The sequence below is a fragment of the Mastigoproctus giganteus genome, chromosome 13 (genome assembly GCF_048544385.1).
Source record: "Mastigoproctus giganteus isolate SK-2022 chromosome 13, ASM4854438v1, whole genome shotgun sequence".
Taxonomy (NCBI): domain Eukaryota; kingdom Metazoa; phylum Arthropoda; class Arachnida; order Uropygi; family Thelyphonidae; genus Mastigoproctus; species Mastigoproctus giganteus.
Genome location: NC_143587.1, coordinates 77820291 through 77837793, shown reverse-complemented (window position 1 = coordinate 77837793; position 17503 = coordinate 77820291). Strand labels below are relative to the sequence as shown.

The following is a 17503-nucleotide window of genomic DNA, read 5'->3' as shown; positions in this document are numbered from 1 at the left end:
AATAGAGAAGAACTAGCAGCCACCTACGCAGAAATCGAATCTGCATTCGATGCTGTGAACATCCCATCTGCCCTAAAGCTACTAGAGAACCACTATAAAATAGGTGGTGACATCTTAGCTTTCCTGACATCTCTGCTGCATAACCGCATAATGAAACTGTCTGCAGATAAATCCTAATACTGTAAAGTAATCTCGGTTGGAGTCCCGCAAGGGGCAGTACTATCCGGTCTTCTCTTCTCTTCACTTCCCTCATTGCTCCACTGGTAATTTGAGAGATAAATACCCTAATATATGCCAACGATTTAAAAGTACTCACGCCAATTAAGGAAAACCAAGATCCTCACAAATCTCAGAAGAGCTAACATCCACTCTCTCTCTCAGCAATGGCTACCTATCTCAAGCAATTTAGTCTATGCGTCAATCAATCCAGAGAAATCAGAAGCCAGAGTTTTCTCGCTAAAACTAATCCCAATAAAAATCTATCCAGTTCTATCCCACTTGTTCAAAATTACACTGACCTAGGGATCAGATTCGACCCAAAGCTTCTGTTCAGCCAACATGTAGACATGCTTCTTGCAAAAGCCACTAGACTAGATGGTTATGGAAGCAGCATCTTCAACATGTGACAGACACATCCACCATTGTCAGATACATTTCAACAACTGTTTACCCCCCACTTCTCTATGTTGCAGAGATCTGGACACTCGCATCTCCCTTTACCACCAAACCAGTGTTCTCGTCTGAGTACTGGCTTCTGAAATGGGCTTGCGACAAGCTCAGCCTACCTCCCCAGCTCTGAATCACTGCTATGGCTAAAACACTCAATTGCCAAGGCTCACGTGGCTCATTGATGAAAGAATTGTTATCACAGTTAAACACATGACGGGTCTCATCTCCTCTTCCTCCTTCTGGGATAACTGTGCATGGAGGATCCCAGTGGCAACATCTGCAAGCATATCCACAGCTATTCCCTCTTAAAACGTGCCTTCACCTGTTGTACTGGTTCCTTCCTCAGCAGATGTTATCACACGTCCAAGATCTAGATGTTGATTTTAACAAGTTTAGTCAGGACTGACATTATAGAAAAAGAATACTCTGTAGTGGGTGGCCTTGGCCAACTACTACTACTACGGAGTATTCTTTGATAATTATATGTATATAATTATGCTATTCGATGTACAGTATATCTTATATTATGTATTTTGTGACTAATATTCTGTACGCTCACTTAATGTTTAGTATACCCAATTCATTTCTCTATCTTTCTAATATTTTATTTAACTTATTCATTATTATTGTACTCTTTTATTTTTTTGGTTTATTCAGGGAACTTTGTCTTTTACATTATATTGTTAACCCCTGGCCACTGTGCCGTGATGGGCAGTTGCAACTGCACTACTGTGTACATCGGCACCTCTGTAGCCAGGTAAGCAGGAGCAGCAGTGCGTAGCACACGCTTCTTGATTAGACCGAGGTTCGAGCCCGTGACCACCAAATACGGAGGATGTGGAAAGGTCAGGGAATGACCACCGCATATCCCCGGAGCAATATGGCCTTAGTTGCTAATGCTCCTAAAAACCAAATAACAAACAAACAACAACAAACAAACAACTATGTACATCACTATCTCGTTGTTGCAATAAAGCTCTCTCTCTCTCTCTCTCGCCATGCAAGTTGCATGTCTTTGGACCCTTTCAAGAAGCTCGATGTCTTTTTTCAGATGAGGTCTCTGTACTTGAACACAGTATTCCAAATGTGGTCTTACAATCGCCTTATACAATGGGATTATGACCTCCTTATCTCTACAGGATAGAGTTTGATAAATCATCAATAGGACACCAGGGGCTTTCCTGGCTGACTGTTTACATTGTTCAGAAAACTTCATATTCACCTGTATTATAACTCACAGATCCCTTTCCTCCTCTACTGTTTTAATTCAGCCCCACCAAGTGTATAATTTATTTGTAGGTTGCTATTCCTCAAGTGTAAGACCTTGCATTTAGCAGCATCTGCTAAATGACCATCATTGAAGTGTGTTCAAGTCATCCCGAAGGAGTGCTGCTTGGCACCATTTATTCTCAATATGAATAAGGCTAGAAAAATTTACATATTCATTATGACTGCAAACATACTGAATTAATTATTAAAGGCCAGGTTTTCAGTGCCACAGTTTACAATGAACCATGCATTTTCCATGGAAGCATAGGGGCTCGAACTCACAACCTCCTTACTTTTTGAAAAAAAGTTTCTCTTGAAAAATAATAATCAAGTCGATCTTTAACAGTTATGGAGCACAGGTAAACTGAAATGCAGAATGGTGAAAATCTAAGCAATTTTCCTGGAGTAGAGCAAAATATGTCTAACTTCTTTAATTCTGTTTTTATTATGCTTCAATTGCATATATGGACGTGCGTGCACACACACACACACACACACACACACACACACACACACACACACACACACACACACACACACACACACACACACACACACACACACACTCTTACTGTAATAAGGACTTCAATTCAGTCACTGGAGAAGTGATACCACAAAGCATCTAAGAATTATCTGTATTCCTTCTAGAAATTAACGACAGGTTTATATATATATTTTTTTGTCCTCGCCTTTTCCCATTATTATATGAGGTCAGCGTTTTTATTGTTTTTTTTGGCATACAATTTTTACGGCCAGATGCCCTTCCTGATGCCAACCCTCACCCTTTATCAGGGCTGGGGATATGCGGTGGTCATTCCCTGACCTTCCGCATCCTCCATATTTGGTGGTCACGGGCTTGAACTCTGGTCTAATCAAGAAGCATGTGCTACGCACTATTGCTCCTGTCCACCTGGCTATGGAGGCGCCAAAGACAGGTTTATATGTCTCTATCAATATCCATTGCTTGCTGAGTATTATCAGAATCTATAGATTTACATGTAGAAATTAGAGAGAGATCCTATCATTCTTGGGGGGAACTCACCGAACTGAATAAATTGATGAATCTGTTAGTAAAGACAAAATATCAGAGGACAGAACTTACAGAAAAAAAAAAAAAAAAACTATGGCTTTTTGGTGTATATGACATGGGTCAGAAAGTAGGTATGTGCATGTCATCAAGAAGAGGGATGCTACAACTCTTTTGCCTATCATTTTGAAAATCATTGCTCAAGAATTCACATTTGTCTCTGATTAATGGTGAGCTGTGGAACATAAGAATTGCCTGTTGAAAACTATTGCACCTAACAGTACACCATTCAGCAAGCTATATGAATCCTGCAACAGGCATGTACACAAATATTGCAGCCATTTTTGGAAATGTTTGAAATCTCATTTCAAATAATAAATGGCACCACTGCTGAAATGGTTTCAGGCCACATGCATAAATTTCCATGGAGGGAATGATATAGCCACAATTTTCAAGGCTCATTCTTGAATATCCTTAGCCATACTGGGTTGTGAAACACAGTTTGATTGGAAGATTATGAATTTTTGTTTGGCTTTTGAATGTATTTCTTCCATAAATTTTAATTTTTTGTGCATTTTGAATTGGTATCTTAACTTTATAATTAAAACACATAATTGTGTGTTTTAACACTAGCCCATCAACTGCCCAACATGACACGGGACCTTACTATAAAACAGTTTATTTGCCTTAAGGTTCATTTTCAGTTCTTTGAAATGAAATGTCTGTTTCCATGTGTTGACATAGTTGTTCCAAGTTCTCCCTTTGTAAGGGCAGAGAGGAAGTAATTGCTTGTTACAGAAATTAACTGAATATATTGCAAAAAGTAGCTTATTTGCATTCCGCACCCCCACAGAGGACAAATGTTCACTTTTTGTGTGTGTGTGTGCAATTGCTGAGATCAATATTGATATATTGCCTCAATGAGAAACGTAAATCAGTACAGAGAAAAAAAAAAAAAAAAAAAACGGAATATCTACAGTAATTACTCTGGTACAAGTCTTGCATTATTAGACTAATAATAATTTAGGGCAGAAAGCCTAAACTATATAAAATTAAAACTATGACATACATTAGTTAGTGCATTTCCATCATTACTACATAGTAATTTTTTTTTAGAAAAACTGAAATTTGTACACTGACATCATTATTGTAATATCTCATACTCGTATATTGTGAAATCCTAAAGGAGTTGCCTTCCTTATACTTCAAATAAGTAACACTTCCCCATTAGAGAAGAGTAATAAGTAACAGAATACAATAAGAATAAAATAAGTAATAGTAGTCTTTTCTTCTCTAATGCAGAAGTTTTACTTATTCAAAGTATAAGGAGGGCAACTCACTGTGTAGGATTCCACAATATGAGATGTACAATAATGATGCAAATGTACAAAATTCAGTTTATCTAAAAAAAAATTAACTATGTAGTAATGATGCAAATGCACTAATGGATGTCATAGTCTTGTTTTTTTAATAAAAATAGCTTTTTTCATAAAAATTGTTTTTAATTGTTTTTTCTTTTAAATAATAATTTGATTGCTAATTGGCAGAATACTGAACAAGGAAATATAGTAGTTCCACAGTCCACATTTGGAAACCACTGCATTAACTGTTTCTCACTCCATGAGGTATTTTTCATTTTTTTTTTTCATTTTATGAGGTATGGAGTTTGTTATACTCCAGGACAACCGCATGGTCAGAGGAGTTCATAAGATAGAGAGAATACAAGAAACAGCACCATATTTAGCAGCCAAAGGCTTGAACTCTGGTAACTCAAAGAACGTATACGTATTAGCATTAGTACAGGCATATGATGCAAACATCAAACAAAAAAAAAAAAAAAAAAACCCTCCTGTTTCACACATCCAAGTTTATCCAGTTCTTCCTTGAATTTATTTAAGCTATTAACTTCCACAATGACAGATGGAAGTTTGTTCTAGCAATCAAGCACCTGCTGGCTAAGGGCAAAATTCTTCAACTGTCTTTTTTCAATTTGAATTTATGCCCCCTCAGGCGTGTAATCTGAGCAGGAGAAAGAATCCCATAAACACTGAGCCTGCTCAAACTATTCAAGTTTTTATACACACTCACACACTAGCAAGGCTTTTGTGGATTTATTGGATGATTGTTTTCTACATCAGCATGTTCGGGAGGCAACTAGAGGGAGTAATACTCTTGATTTGATTATCAGTAGTGATTCTTCATGCATTAAGAATCTGCAGATAGAGGAACCACTAGGTGGCAGTGATCACAGTGTGCTGAAGTGGGATTTACTCAAAGAGGTAACTACCATCAGGGGTGAAGGGAAGGATTATTGCTTTCGTAAAGGCGACTACGATGGTCTGATACAGTATTTAAATTCTATACAGTTGGACAAACTGATGATGTTACCAACAGCAAACTCAAAATGGGAAGCATTCAAAGAACTTATCTTGGAAGCTACTAGGCTTTACATACCAACTAAGAAATATTGTTCAAGGTTTAGGCCTAAATGGATGTCAGATGAACTAATGAGACAGATGGCAGAGAAGAAAAATGCATGGGATACATATAAATTAATGTGACACAGAAGCCTATGATAGATATAAGTTGATCTGTAACCAAGTTACAAAGGAGATTAGGCAGGCGAAGGCAAATTATGAGAAATCTTTGGCAAAGGATGCAAAGAAAAACAGCAAAGGGTTCTTTACTTATATAAACTCTAGAAGGAAGGGGATGAATCAGATTGGTCCACTTGATATCAATTGTTCAACTGTTGATGATCCTGCTCACGTAGCAAACAAACTAAATGAATATTTTGCATCGACATTTACACATGAGGAGTTATTCAGTGATGGGAATGCCAGAGGTGTATTCAACTCTGGCAGTAAGCTAGATAATCTTGTAATAACTGAGAGTAAAGTGGAGGAGAAATTGTTCAAGAAAAACAAAAGAAAGGCACCTGGGGTGGATGGAATCTATCCAGTTATATTAAAGGAGGCAGCAAAGCAAGTAAGCAAACCCTTAGCCATAATTATGTGAGCTTCCTTGGACTCAGGGGAAGTACCCATAGACTGGAGATGTGCAAATGTAACCCCAATTCACAAAGGAGGATCAAAGGCTGACACAAGTAATTATAGACCTGTGAGTTTAACTTCTGTTCCAGAAAAATTAATGGAGGCACTGGTTAAAGAAGCACTGCAGGATCATCTAGACAAGACTTCAGTTATAGCTTGGACACAGCATGGTTTTGTTAAGGGGAAGTCTGGCCTGAACAATTTGATTGGATATTATGATGCAGTCACAAAAGAACTGGATGCAGGGAATAACTTCGATATTATATACTTGGATTTTAGAAAGGCTTTTGATACTGTTGCACATGGAAGACTGCTACAAAAATTGGAGCAGTGTGGCCTTGGAGGCAAATTGCTGCTATGGATAAAGGGGTGGTTGAGGGGAAGAAGACAGAGTGGTAATCAATGGACACTGCTTATTGTGGACTAATGTTATTAGTGGAGTCCCTCAGGGTTCAGTGTTGGGTCCATTATTGTTTTCTGTATTTATAAATGATATTGATGATGGTATATCAAGCTTAATGTCTAAGTTTGCAGACGATACAAAGATTGGCAGGATTGTTAAGGACACTACTGACGCTATGCTGCTGCAACAAGATCTGGAAACGTTGAGCAGATGGGCTGAGAGGTGGCAAATGAAGTTTAACATTGACAAATGTAAAGTACTACATATGGGAAACAGCAACGTATCAACTCTGTGGTATTACACTGACAGTGGTAGAGAATGAAAAGGACCTGGGGGTAATTGTGCAGGCAGATATGAAGTTCTCTGAGCATAATTATGTGAGCTTATGTGAAGTTCTCTGAGCATAATTATGTGAGATAAGACACCATGAGCTACTCTTGCAGCCCGTCTTGCAGACGGGCTGCAAGAGTAGCTCATGGTGTCTTATCAATGATATAAAGGGATTTTTCAAGCAGGGATAAGGAGGTGATTATTCCCTTGTATAAGGCAATGGTCAGGCCACACCTTGAGTACTGTATACAGGTCTGGAGGCTTCATTTCAAGAAGGATGTAGAGCTGCTGGAAAGAGTACAGTGAATGGAACAAAGGGTTGCTCTTACGAAGAAAGAGCAAAGTTTTGCAAATTACAGTGTCTGGAAACTAGGCACTGGCGAGGTGATCTGATAGAGGTGTATAAAGCCTTGAATGGTTTGAGCATGCTCAATGCTGATGGGATTCTGCCTTTTGCTCAGAATAATCACCTGAGAGGGCATAAATTCAAATTGAGGAAAGACAGATGTAGGATAGATGTGTGGAAATTTGCCTTTTGCCAGCGGGTAGTTGGTTGGTGGAACAGACTTCCATCTCTTGTTGTGGAAGTTGATAGCCTAAATAAATTTAAGGCTCAGCTGGACAGGTATTTCAAAGAAACGGAGGGGTGAAGTGAAAAGTGAAAAGCATAAGCTTGCTTTCTTGCATCATATGCCTCTACTAATGCTAATGATAATGCTAAATACACCTCATCAGATCACTTCGCAGGTGATCTGATTGAGGTGTATGCACTCCCATGTTTGATCAAGTGGCTAAGGCAGTAGTATTTTGCCAATCGCCATTTATCAAGTACAACACACTGAAAGGACAGATTTCATGTGATACCTGGTTACTGGGCAATGTGACACTACACCCCTCTCACTAGTGGACAAACCCACCACCTTGCAGGTATATAGGTACACTGCATCCACATAGACGGTAATTCAATGTCAGTATGGATAAATGTCATAAGTTAACCAACTTTGAAAGAGGAATGATAGTGTGTGACCAACATATGGGTCATTCTACCATGGAGGCGATACAGAAATTGCACTATCCCCATTCGACAGTATCCAGAGTGTATCAGGAATAAGCCATTTCCAGAATTACATCTCATAGTGGGCAGTGCTGTGGGCTGAGAAAGGGTACACGTTGGGACCTCTGGTACGTCTAGATGCATCTCTGAGCAGGTTATGTGTCCATCCTTGCAGACCATTTGCATCCCTTCATGGTCATTGTGCACCCACAGGGCAATCAACTCTTCCAACAGGACAGTGCGCCTCCCCATAGAGCCATGATGACCAGAATATGGTTCTAAGAGCATTCCACCATGGAATGGCCTCTCCGTTCACCAGACATGTATCCTGTGGAGCATCTTTGGGATACAGTGGAAAAGTTCGTTCGAGATTTGGATCCTCCGCCCAGGAATGCAACAGAATTATAGAGAGCGGTGCAGCAAGCATAGATGGAAATACCAGTGGAATGCTTTCATGAAATTGTGGACTCAATGTCTTGCCATGTGACTGCCCTTATCTTGGTGAAAGGTGGGCCTAGGTAGGTATCACATGATTTCTGTCCACTCAGTGTATTCTGTATGCATAATTACATTAGCACATACATAATAGATATGCACAAAATTTTTCACGTAAATCTGTCCACTCTTTCTAGGTGGAGCATGAACAGTGTATGTATAGCCCAGTGAGTTTGATTTTGGTGGTGGATAAGATCAGAGTCTATGGTTAAGTTTATGATATACAATCATTTCAGTTGGAATGGTATTCTTAATGGGCCATAGCATGGGTTTGTGAAGGGGAAGCCTTTACTTATCAATCTGATTAATTATTATGACAAAATCATAAAAACAGTTGGATGCAAGAAACAACTTCAACATTATTTATCTTAATCTTCAGAGCTGTTGATACAGTTCCACAAATGAAAGTTACTGATAAGATTCTTCATTGAATCAGAGTCTGAATAAGACCGAGTAGTCAAACAGAGTTTCTTTGGGTCTAGCATAGCAAAAAAAGTTCCTCAGGGATTAAAGCACCACCAAAAAGAGGGGCTCCAGCACCACCAAAGAGGTGGTGCTGGAGCCCCTCTTTTTTCTAATCTTCCTTAATGATAATGACTAAAGAATACAGGAAAAGCTGTCGAAATCAATCTGTTAATGATCTGAAGGTAGGAAGGGTGGTTAACGACCAAAACCAGGCTATACTGTTTCAAAATAAGTTGAATCAGTTGCTAATAAAATTTGAAGGCAACTAAAGTTTATGCTTCCAAATGTAAGGTTGGATCAGAACAGAAATTCAGTAGAAGGATGTTATTGATTGTTCCTCTCTATAAGATAACAGTGAGAGAGCACTTGGAATACTGCACTTAGGTCTGAAAGCTGCTCCTAAAAAAAAAAGAAAAAGGCAGTGTCCAGAGAGGGTTCAAAGAGAAATGACTGAGTTGTGAGAGGCATATATAAAGAATGGTTTAGAATGTGTGGATTGTAAAGCTTGGCAAAAGCTACATATCTTAGGTTAGCTGAGTTGTATGAGGACCTGAACAGATAAGTAAAATGGAGGTAGTAGAGTTTGGAATCAAGGTGCATGAATAAAAAAAAAAATCTTAAAATATTAGGGAGTAATAAAATGCTGGTTCTCATGAAGTTTACTTTTCGGCAGCAAGTTTTAGGTAATTGAAATACAAGGTAGGTATCAAAAAGTTTGATACAAGGCAGGTTTCCTTGTGCAACAAAGACAATGCTCTCACATTTTGATGTGTTGGAATATAGTTTACCACTTTTATTCCTTTGGAATCAAAAAACAATTCCACCATCACCATTGCAGGTGATAAAACCATTTTTGCTTCTTTGGAGGTGGTGAACTTGTATGTTTCCATCGTTTGAATGGCTACTTTAGCTCAGGCTGACAGTGGTGGATCCATGACTAGTCCATGCTTACAAATTTTTTTCAAATATTTTTCAGATCTGCTGCGTAACATGCTAGCAATTCTGGAAGTTTTGCAACGACCATGTTTCTCATCTGCTGTCAGAAGCAGTGGGACCCATCTTGCAGAAGCCTTTAGTGAACACAGTTCATCTCAGAAAATGTTCTGCACCCATTCATGCGAGATACCTACATCCCACATTATTTCTTCAACTATTAATCACCAGTCCTCCACCACAACATTGGGTACTGTATCAATGTTTTTTTTGGCAATTAGTTATTGTTGCTTGTTCACTAAGAGGCTCATCTTTGATGTTCTCTTTCTCTCTCCACTTGAATTCTGATGTCCATTTTTTCATGACATATGATGCAGCAGAAGTTCCTAAAGTACATATCATGTATCACAACATCACAGATTCATTTCGTTGTTAAACCCTTCTTGAGTACCTTATGATAGCATGATGTTGAAATTTGTCCATTAACTGGGAAAAAGAAAACAAAGTTGAAGAAGTTCTCAAGAAAGAGGTTAATAAACTTATGAACCTATTTTTTTTTTTGCAACTGCTTACAAAGAACCAAATAACCAAGCAAGATTATATTCAAAATTTGATTTTCTTTATTTCTATGTAAGGCCATAAACATTTCAGTACCCATCTTGTAAATTAACTATCAAGATGGCTGAGGTGTAGAGTTTGGTATTAAGGCAGAACTGGCTAGTTACTTGTTACTTGTTGGATGGGGAAAGTAAGAGTGATGGGAAACGTTTTTTTTTGAAAGGTGCAAAAAAGTAAAAGTAATAGAATTAGGATCACAAGCAAACAGTCTTAATTAGTTTTAAGATTAAAATCAAAATTCTTAAAAACTGACAGTGCAAAGCCTGTTAAATAAACAATCAAGTCTGTGATGCTTTGTATATCTTTGAACCATTAAACCTATTAAAAAAAATCTTATTTTTTCAAAAGCTAATGAAGAAGCCTTGGGGTTAACTGCATTAGTCCTCAGAGACTGAGACAACAGCTGCTTTAATCCATGCGGTTGCTAAACATTTAAAAAAAAAAAAAAAATGCGTTTGAAACCTGATTGGTTCTGAACAATACTCCCAACATCTAAAATAATTAAAATTGCACATCCTAATATTGAAGTTGCTTTTTTGCCTCTAAACATTACTTCTTTGCTCAAAACTATAGATCAATGAGTGATGCAAACCTTTAGAGGTTTTTTTTTTTTTATATCAGTCATACTTTCACAATAAATAAAAAACTGCTACAGATTACAATTAGTAATAGTGTTGAATAATAAAAGTAAGTCTATACATTTTCAGCAAAAAAAAAAAAAAAAAAAATCCCACATAGATAAATTTTGCTTTGAATTTATTCAAACTACCCATTTCCACAACAAAAACATGTGGAAGTTTGTTCCAACATTCAACTGCTCATTCAAATGCAAAAATCTGAACATCCATCCTTTCTCGATTTGAATTTATGCCTCCTCATATGTGTAGCTTGAGAAAGATGAAGCATACTATCATCACTGAGCTTACTCAATACATTTAGAGTCTAAACACTTCCATAAGATCTCTTTGCAAGTGATATACGGTCTTTAGATACTGCAATTTGTAGAACTTGAAGCCTTTCTTTGTAAGAGCACCATTTTGTACCCTTCACCAATATCGCTGCTCTTCCCTGCACTTCCAATAGATTCACATCCTTCCTAAAATGAGACCTCCAGACCTGCATGCAGCACTCAAGATATCGTCTAACCATTGCTTTATACAAAGGAATGATCACCTCCTTATTCCTGTTAGTAAAATTCCTGTATATCACTTACAAATCCCCATGAGTGATCCTGGCAGCCTGTCTACACACTACTTGTGTAAAGCATTTATTGTTATATAACAAAATAACCCTGTACAAATTAAAAATAGTATAGGGATACCCATAGCTGAGTGGTAAAGAGTGGGAGTGAAGTAGCACACACTTTTTCAGTAGACTGGGGTTCAAGCCCCTGACTGCTAAATATGGTTGATCTGCCAACTCGCACTGGACAAGCATGGCAGATTATGGTCCATTTCCCTCAACATGTATTGTTGAGGAAGCTTTCATCCTGCAGTGGGTTGATAATGGCTGCAGTGTTTTTAGGGATAAAATCACATAAAAGAAATAAAAAAAAAATTAGTCATAGAAGCCTTTTGAGTAGTGACAATACTTTTTATCAACCAACATTTTAAGGGAAGAGACAGTGATATATAAAGGGATATCTTCAAGGACACGTGACAGGAGAGCAACATACATCACCAGAAAGTATGTATGAAAGCAAGATGAGGGGGGGAAAAAAGGACAGAGAAAAAAGTGGAAGAGAAGAGAGGAGAAAAGGACTGATAACAAACAAGGAGGAGCAGGAGTGAAGCTTTGTATCACTGGCAATCAGAGCGAAGTGCAATGGAGGGTAACTCTACTCCTTGTGCACACCCAGAGACTCAAACAACAGATGAATATGCATACTCTGATCTCAATATTATTTACAGGTTTTATTTTTATAAAAGCACTTCCAACCACTGGCATTTCTCATAATAAAATTATTAGAAATGCATAGAATGTGACTGAATCTCATTTCTTTTCATGGGATCTCATGTATACTAAATGAACCCAAAAAATTCATAAGAGTCAAAAGAAAGAATCTGATTTTTCATCAGTGGAATCAGCAAATTCTGCTGAATAATGACTTCAGTGTAATACAGACATTTGTAGGATAATAATAAAAATTTTGTTGTAATGGTACACATTTCAGACAGAGGCCATTTTCCATAATTAATTTCATAGCCTTTGTCATGCAATTGCATTGAATAACTGAAAATTGCATTTTACTTTTATGTACAATTGATGCCCTGCACCCATTTTAAGAAACATTTTTAAATGACTATATAATGCAAAATTATTCCATAAAAAAAAAATAATTATTCCATAAAAGGAATGTATGATAAAAAAATCTTACCTGGAGGTCATAATTATGATTTTCACATAACAGTTGTAAAAATCGCAGAATTGGCTGCATCACCATTACTTCAGGTGGAAGTTTATTTTCTTCTGCATCTTTAGCTTTCTCAGCCTTCTCGGCAAGAATTTCTTCTAATGCAGCATAAGAATGGGGAGCTAAAAAAATTAAATAGTAACTGGATGCAAATTCAATAACGTTAATAAATAATAGAACATAACCTAAATTATTGGCTAATTCTGGGATACTTAGTCCTTATAATATATGCAGAAAAAGAAATTATAATAGCAATTTGCGGACTGTCAAAACCTTTTTTTCAGATAACAGATTTAAGCTTCTACCCCATGTTTTAAGTTAATTATGTTTCAAGCATATTTAACTCCAAATTAAAATAGTGTTTATCCACATAACATTCTGCTATTCAGTTTTTAAAAGGATTGCCAATAATTTCGAAGAAAAAGCAGAATGCTTTGGGATTTCTTTTTACCTTAGGTCAGGCACTTGGAGGCAAGGGGAATCTAAGACACTCCAGTGTATAAAACCATTTTATGCACAGGGTTCATATGCATTGCACAAATGTTTACAAATAATGTGCTCTGTGAAGACACATTGTCGATAAATATATATATGTATGATGGTAATTCAAAAAATAAGTTTACACTTGACCATTGTAGCCCAAGAGGTATTTATTTAGGTATGTAACATTATGCAATAGAAAGCACATACCATGCACTACTTTTCCACCTATTCACCAAGTTGGTGTAAACACTTCTCAGAACGTGTGACTAAAAGATTCCCTGATAATAGAAATCCACTCCTTGGTCATTCAGCCACTGTCAAACTGCTGTTTGCACCTGCTCATCGTTTGAAAATCGTTGTCCTCATAGATGTTCTTTCAGTGTGCTGAAGATGTGATAGTCACAAGGCAAAAGATCAGGACTGTATGGCGGATGTTGTCATACCTCCTATCCAAAACTTTGTAGCAAGTGTCATGTTGTGCGTGTGTACATTGTGTGGCGTGGCATTGCCCTAAATGAGAAATACACCTCTGCTTAACTTTCCAGGCCTCTTATTTTTCATGGCATTATAGTTTGCAAAGACCGTAATGTTTGGCAGTATGAGGCAGCATTAATTGTTGTGTCTCTTGCCATAAATTCCATATAAACAACTCCTTCACAGTCTAAAAAACACAGAGAATATGACCTTTCCTGCTGATGGTGCACCTTTGAATTTCTTTCGCACAAGCGATGTGTATCTCCATTCCATAGATGCTCTCTTTGTTTGTGGGGTGAAATGGTGCACCCACGTTTCATCACCAGTGATGATGTGGTGTAAGAAGTCATGGCCTTCCACAGAATAGCGTTGAAGGAAGGCTAGAGAAGACAAAAAACATTGACCTTTGTGTTCGTCTGTCAGTGAATGAGGAACCCATTGTGCCCACAATTTGTGATAGTCAAGATGTTCACAGACAATGGAATGAACACTGCCTATTGAAATATCCAACTCCTTTGCCATTTCTGCGATTGTGAGTCTTCGATTATTGCAAATAATTTTATCAACCTGCATCACGTCTGCAGTGGTCGACGTTGATGGCCTTCCTTTTCAATCAGCATCTGTCAATTCTGTGCGACCACTTTCAAACTGCTGGAACCACTTCACTATGGCTGGACATGACATTGCATTTTCCCCATACACCGCTGTTATTTCTCGATGAATCTCGGAACAATTCAGATGTTTCGCCCATAAAAATCGTACTGTTCTGCATACCTCGAACTTGGAGTAACATTCTAGCTGATGTGCCATTATGAAAGTTTGTTCCCACACAACTGTTACTGCTATGTCAACAAAACTCACCTACCAGGGGCACACGATATGAACTTCTTTCCATGCATGCGCCACATTTGTTGTGCAATTATACCAAGAGATGGATGGCATCAAGTGTAACTTATTTTTTGAATGCTCCCTACCTTCAGTACTTTTGCTTGAACAACGTGAAAGAGAGTTTAGTAGTAATAAAATTATTTAATAAGCAGCAGCAGTAGCTTTCAGAAAAACGGAGATTATGAGTTTCTGTGGTGTGTGAGGCTTCTGCTTATAAAGGCTGATAATTGAGCTTAGCCACAGTTTTTGGCTTCTACTATGGTAATACTAGAACTAATAAAATGAAAACCTTACTTTTTTACTTTAATGTCAATTCTTAGAGTATCTGCCACAAAGTGTGTATTTATTTTTTCTCTAATTAAAACCAAATTTTAAAATATCAGGGTTGTTATCTAGAGAAAAACAAACTAACATCTTGGAACAGACACTTTGTGTTTCATCATATCCTGCTGTAGGGACAAGTAACTTCATTCTCCTTAATTAATTCACAACTTAATTCATATTAAACATATAAAACAAGTAACAATTCACTTCAAACATATAAAACAAGTAACAATTCACTTCAAACATATAAAACAAGTAAATTAATTCACATCATGTTTCCAATACAACTGATTTTATTGAAGCATCTTTCTACTCTGTAATTAGTTTCTGTAAGGTCTCACAATGGAAATTAAGGCAAAATATCAGGGAATGCTGATAGCATTTATTTTCATCTGCCATCTTGAAACAAAATGGTGGTCCTTCAAGCTATAAGTATAGTAAAAGCTGTGTTATCTGGCACTCAGAGGGATAGAGAACTGCTGGTTAGAAGCGTATATCTATAGACCATTAATGTAATGCCACATGAAAAATCCGATGGATAATCTAAAGTCTATTCATTGAAAAGGCCTCTGGAGTCAGGAACTCTGTAATTCATCTGTAATGCTACTAAATAACACTAACTCGAATCTATAAAACACCTTTATTATGATAATATAAAATAAAATAAAATACAAGCATACTGTTCATATAACTGCATATTAAAACAAAATAAAATAAAATAAATGTGGTATAACAAGAACAAAATACAATAAAATATATAAAATAAAAAGTGATAAAAGTTGTTTAAAATCATTAGAACCACTAACACAGGAGCTTTCGGCAGCAGTGGCTGCCTTCATCAGCTATAGTGGTTGCAGGATGACCGACAATCTATATGTGCCACATACATCTCAGCAGGTCTGAATTATGAACTATGGTGTCTGCGCATGGTTCACTTCTCATGCATTGGAAACGGAACCTGGATGGGGCCACTCTAAACTGTTTGTCTCTTTGTAGGATAAGGGCTTCAAAGAGTGGATGAATGCAACAGCCCTTATCCTTATTAAGACTGTAGCACTTGGACGAACATATTCTTACACTCTCCAGCCATTTCCGGTTCCAAAAGCCATGTGCCTTATCCACAATCACGGCTTCTTTAGCTGTAATGCCATGCCCAGTTTCCCAAGCATGTTCTGCTATGCTGAACCTCTATAATTTGCAGTCTTAAGGGCTCTATTGTGTTCCCCTAGGCGATCCCGCAGTCTGCATTTCGTTTTCCCCACATGTTGTGGTACATATAGATTGTCAGTCATTCTGCAACCATTATAGCTGATGAAGGTGGCTGCTGCTGCAGCCGAAAGCACCTGTGTTAGTGGTTCTAGTGATTTTAAACGTTTATCGCTTTTAATTTTATATATTTTATTGAATTTTATTCTTGTTATACATTTATTTTATTTATTTATTTTTTTAAATATTTTAATATACAGTTATATGAACAGTATGCATGTATTTTATTTTATTTTATATTATCATAATAAAGGCATTTTATAGATTCGAGTCAATGTTATTTGGTAGCATTACAGATGAATTGAATCTAAAGTCTACATCATGTTAAAAATTATATTATATTATGCAACAAAAAAGTTTATATTAACTATTTGTTATGTGAATTTTGTGTGCTGAATCTAATATTGCCATTAGTTTTTCTCTAGTGTCAATATTTTGGTGGTTTTATGGTTTTATGCTTTTATGAAAAAGGTTTTATGCTTTTGCAACGTTTATATGTATTACTTAAGTGTGTACTAATACTTGATATATAAAAGCTTGATATCATAGGTAAGCATTTCTTTTTTGTAGAATTACAATTAACAGGAGCTTAAGCTTTTTATAAATAGTGTTGCATTGTAATGTGAATTAAAGCGTGGCATACTTCCAATTTACCTTTAAATTTATTCATATTCTTCTGACCAGATATGTTAAGGTTACAATTAAAATTAGTTGCATGCAAATAAAAAGATTTGGGATAATCCTATAAGAATGGCATAAAGGGTACCAATTGCATGCCAGTTCACCATAATTGTAATAATAAATATAAAAGAATTATTATAAAGTAACCGGCCACTGTTGTGTGTCTGGGCAAAGAGGTGAATGAACAAACTAAATGAATTAAGGAAACCATAAGTTTTTTTTTTTTATTAGATGGAGGTGGTCACAAGCCAGACTAGCTTCTAACCTGTACAGAGTGGTGTTTGTGTGGGTTCTGTCATTTATGTTGAGTTATCTGCTTCTTAGTCCAATGTGTGGTAGAGTATGCCACACATTAGTTTCTGTTCTTGCTCTGTAAAGGTGGGCAGCCTACTGTTATCATACCAAAACTTTGTACTGATAAGAAAATCCCACCCTGTGTTTCATGGCAATAGGGTCAGAAAAAAAAAAATTAAATTAAAAAAATCTTCCAAAAGTATTTGGACAGCATCACATTTACAAAAATTAGAGCATATTAATAAGTTGTAGACCCACCTTTGGATCCAATGACAGTACTATTTTTTGTGGATTAAGCAACTAGGAATCTAAGGAAGTAGCAAGTCCATTCCTTCACCTCCAGTGGTGACTTCATGTGAGGAGA

The 17503-nt window shown here is 36.9% G+C and overlaps 1 protein-coding gene across 1 annotated transcript in view; it reads right to left on the bottom strand.

Moving 5' to 3' along the window:
- The window catches only part of Itpr (Inositol 1,4,5,-trisphosphate receptor), a 1293714-nt gene that overhangs the window by 339321 nt on the left and 936890 nt on the right, over positions 1 to 17503 (bottom strand). The window contains exon 41 of the mRNA XM_090387283.1: positions 12694 to 12851. Coding sequence (XP_090243409.1) covers positions 12694 to 12851 — 158 coding nt within the window. The remainder of the gene's footprint in view (positions 1 to 12693; positions 12852 to 17503) is intronic.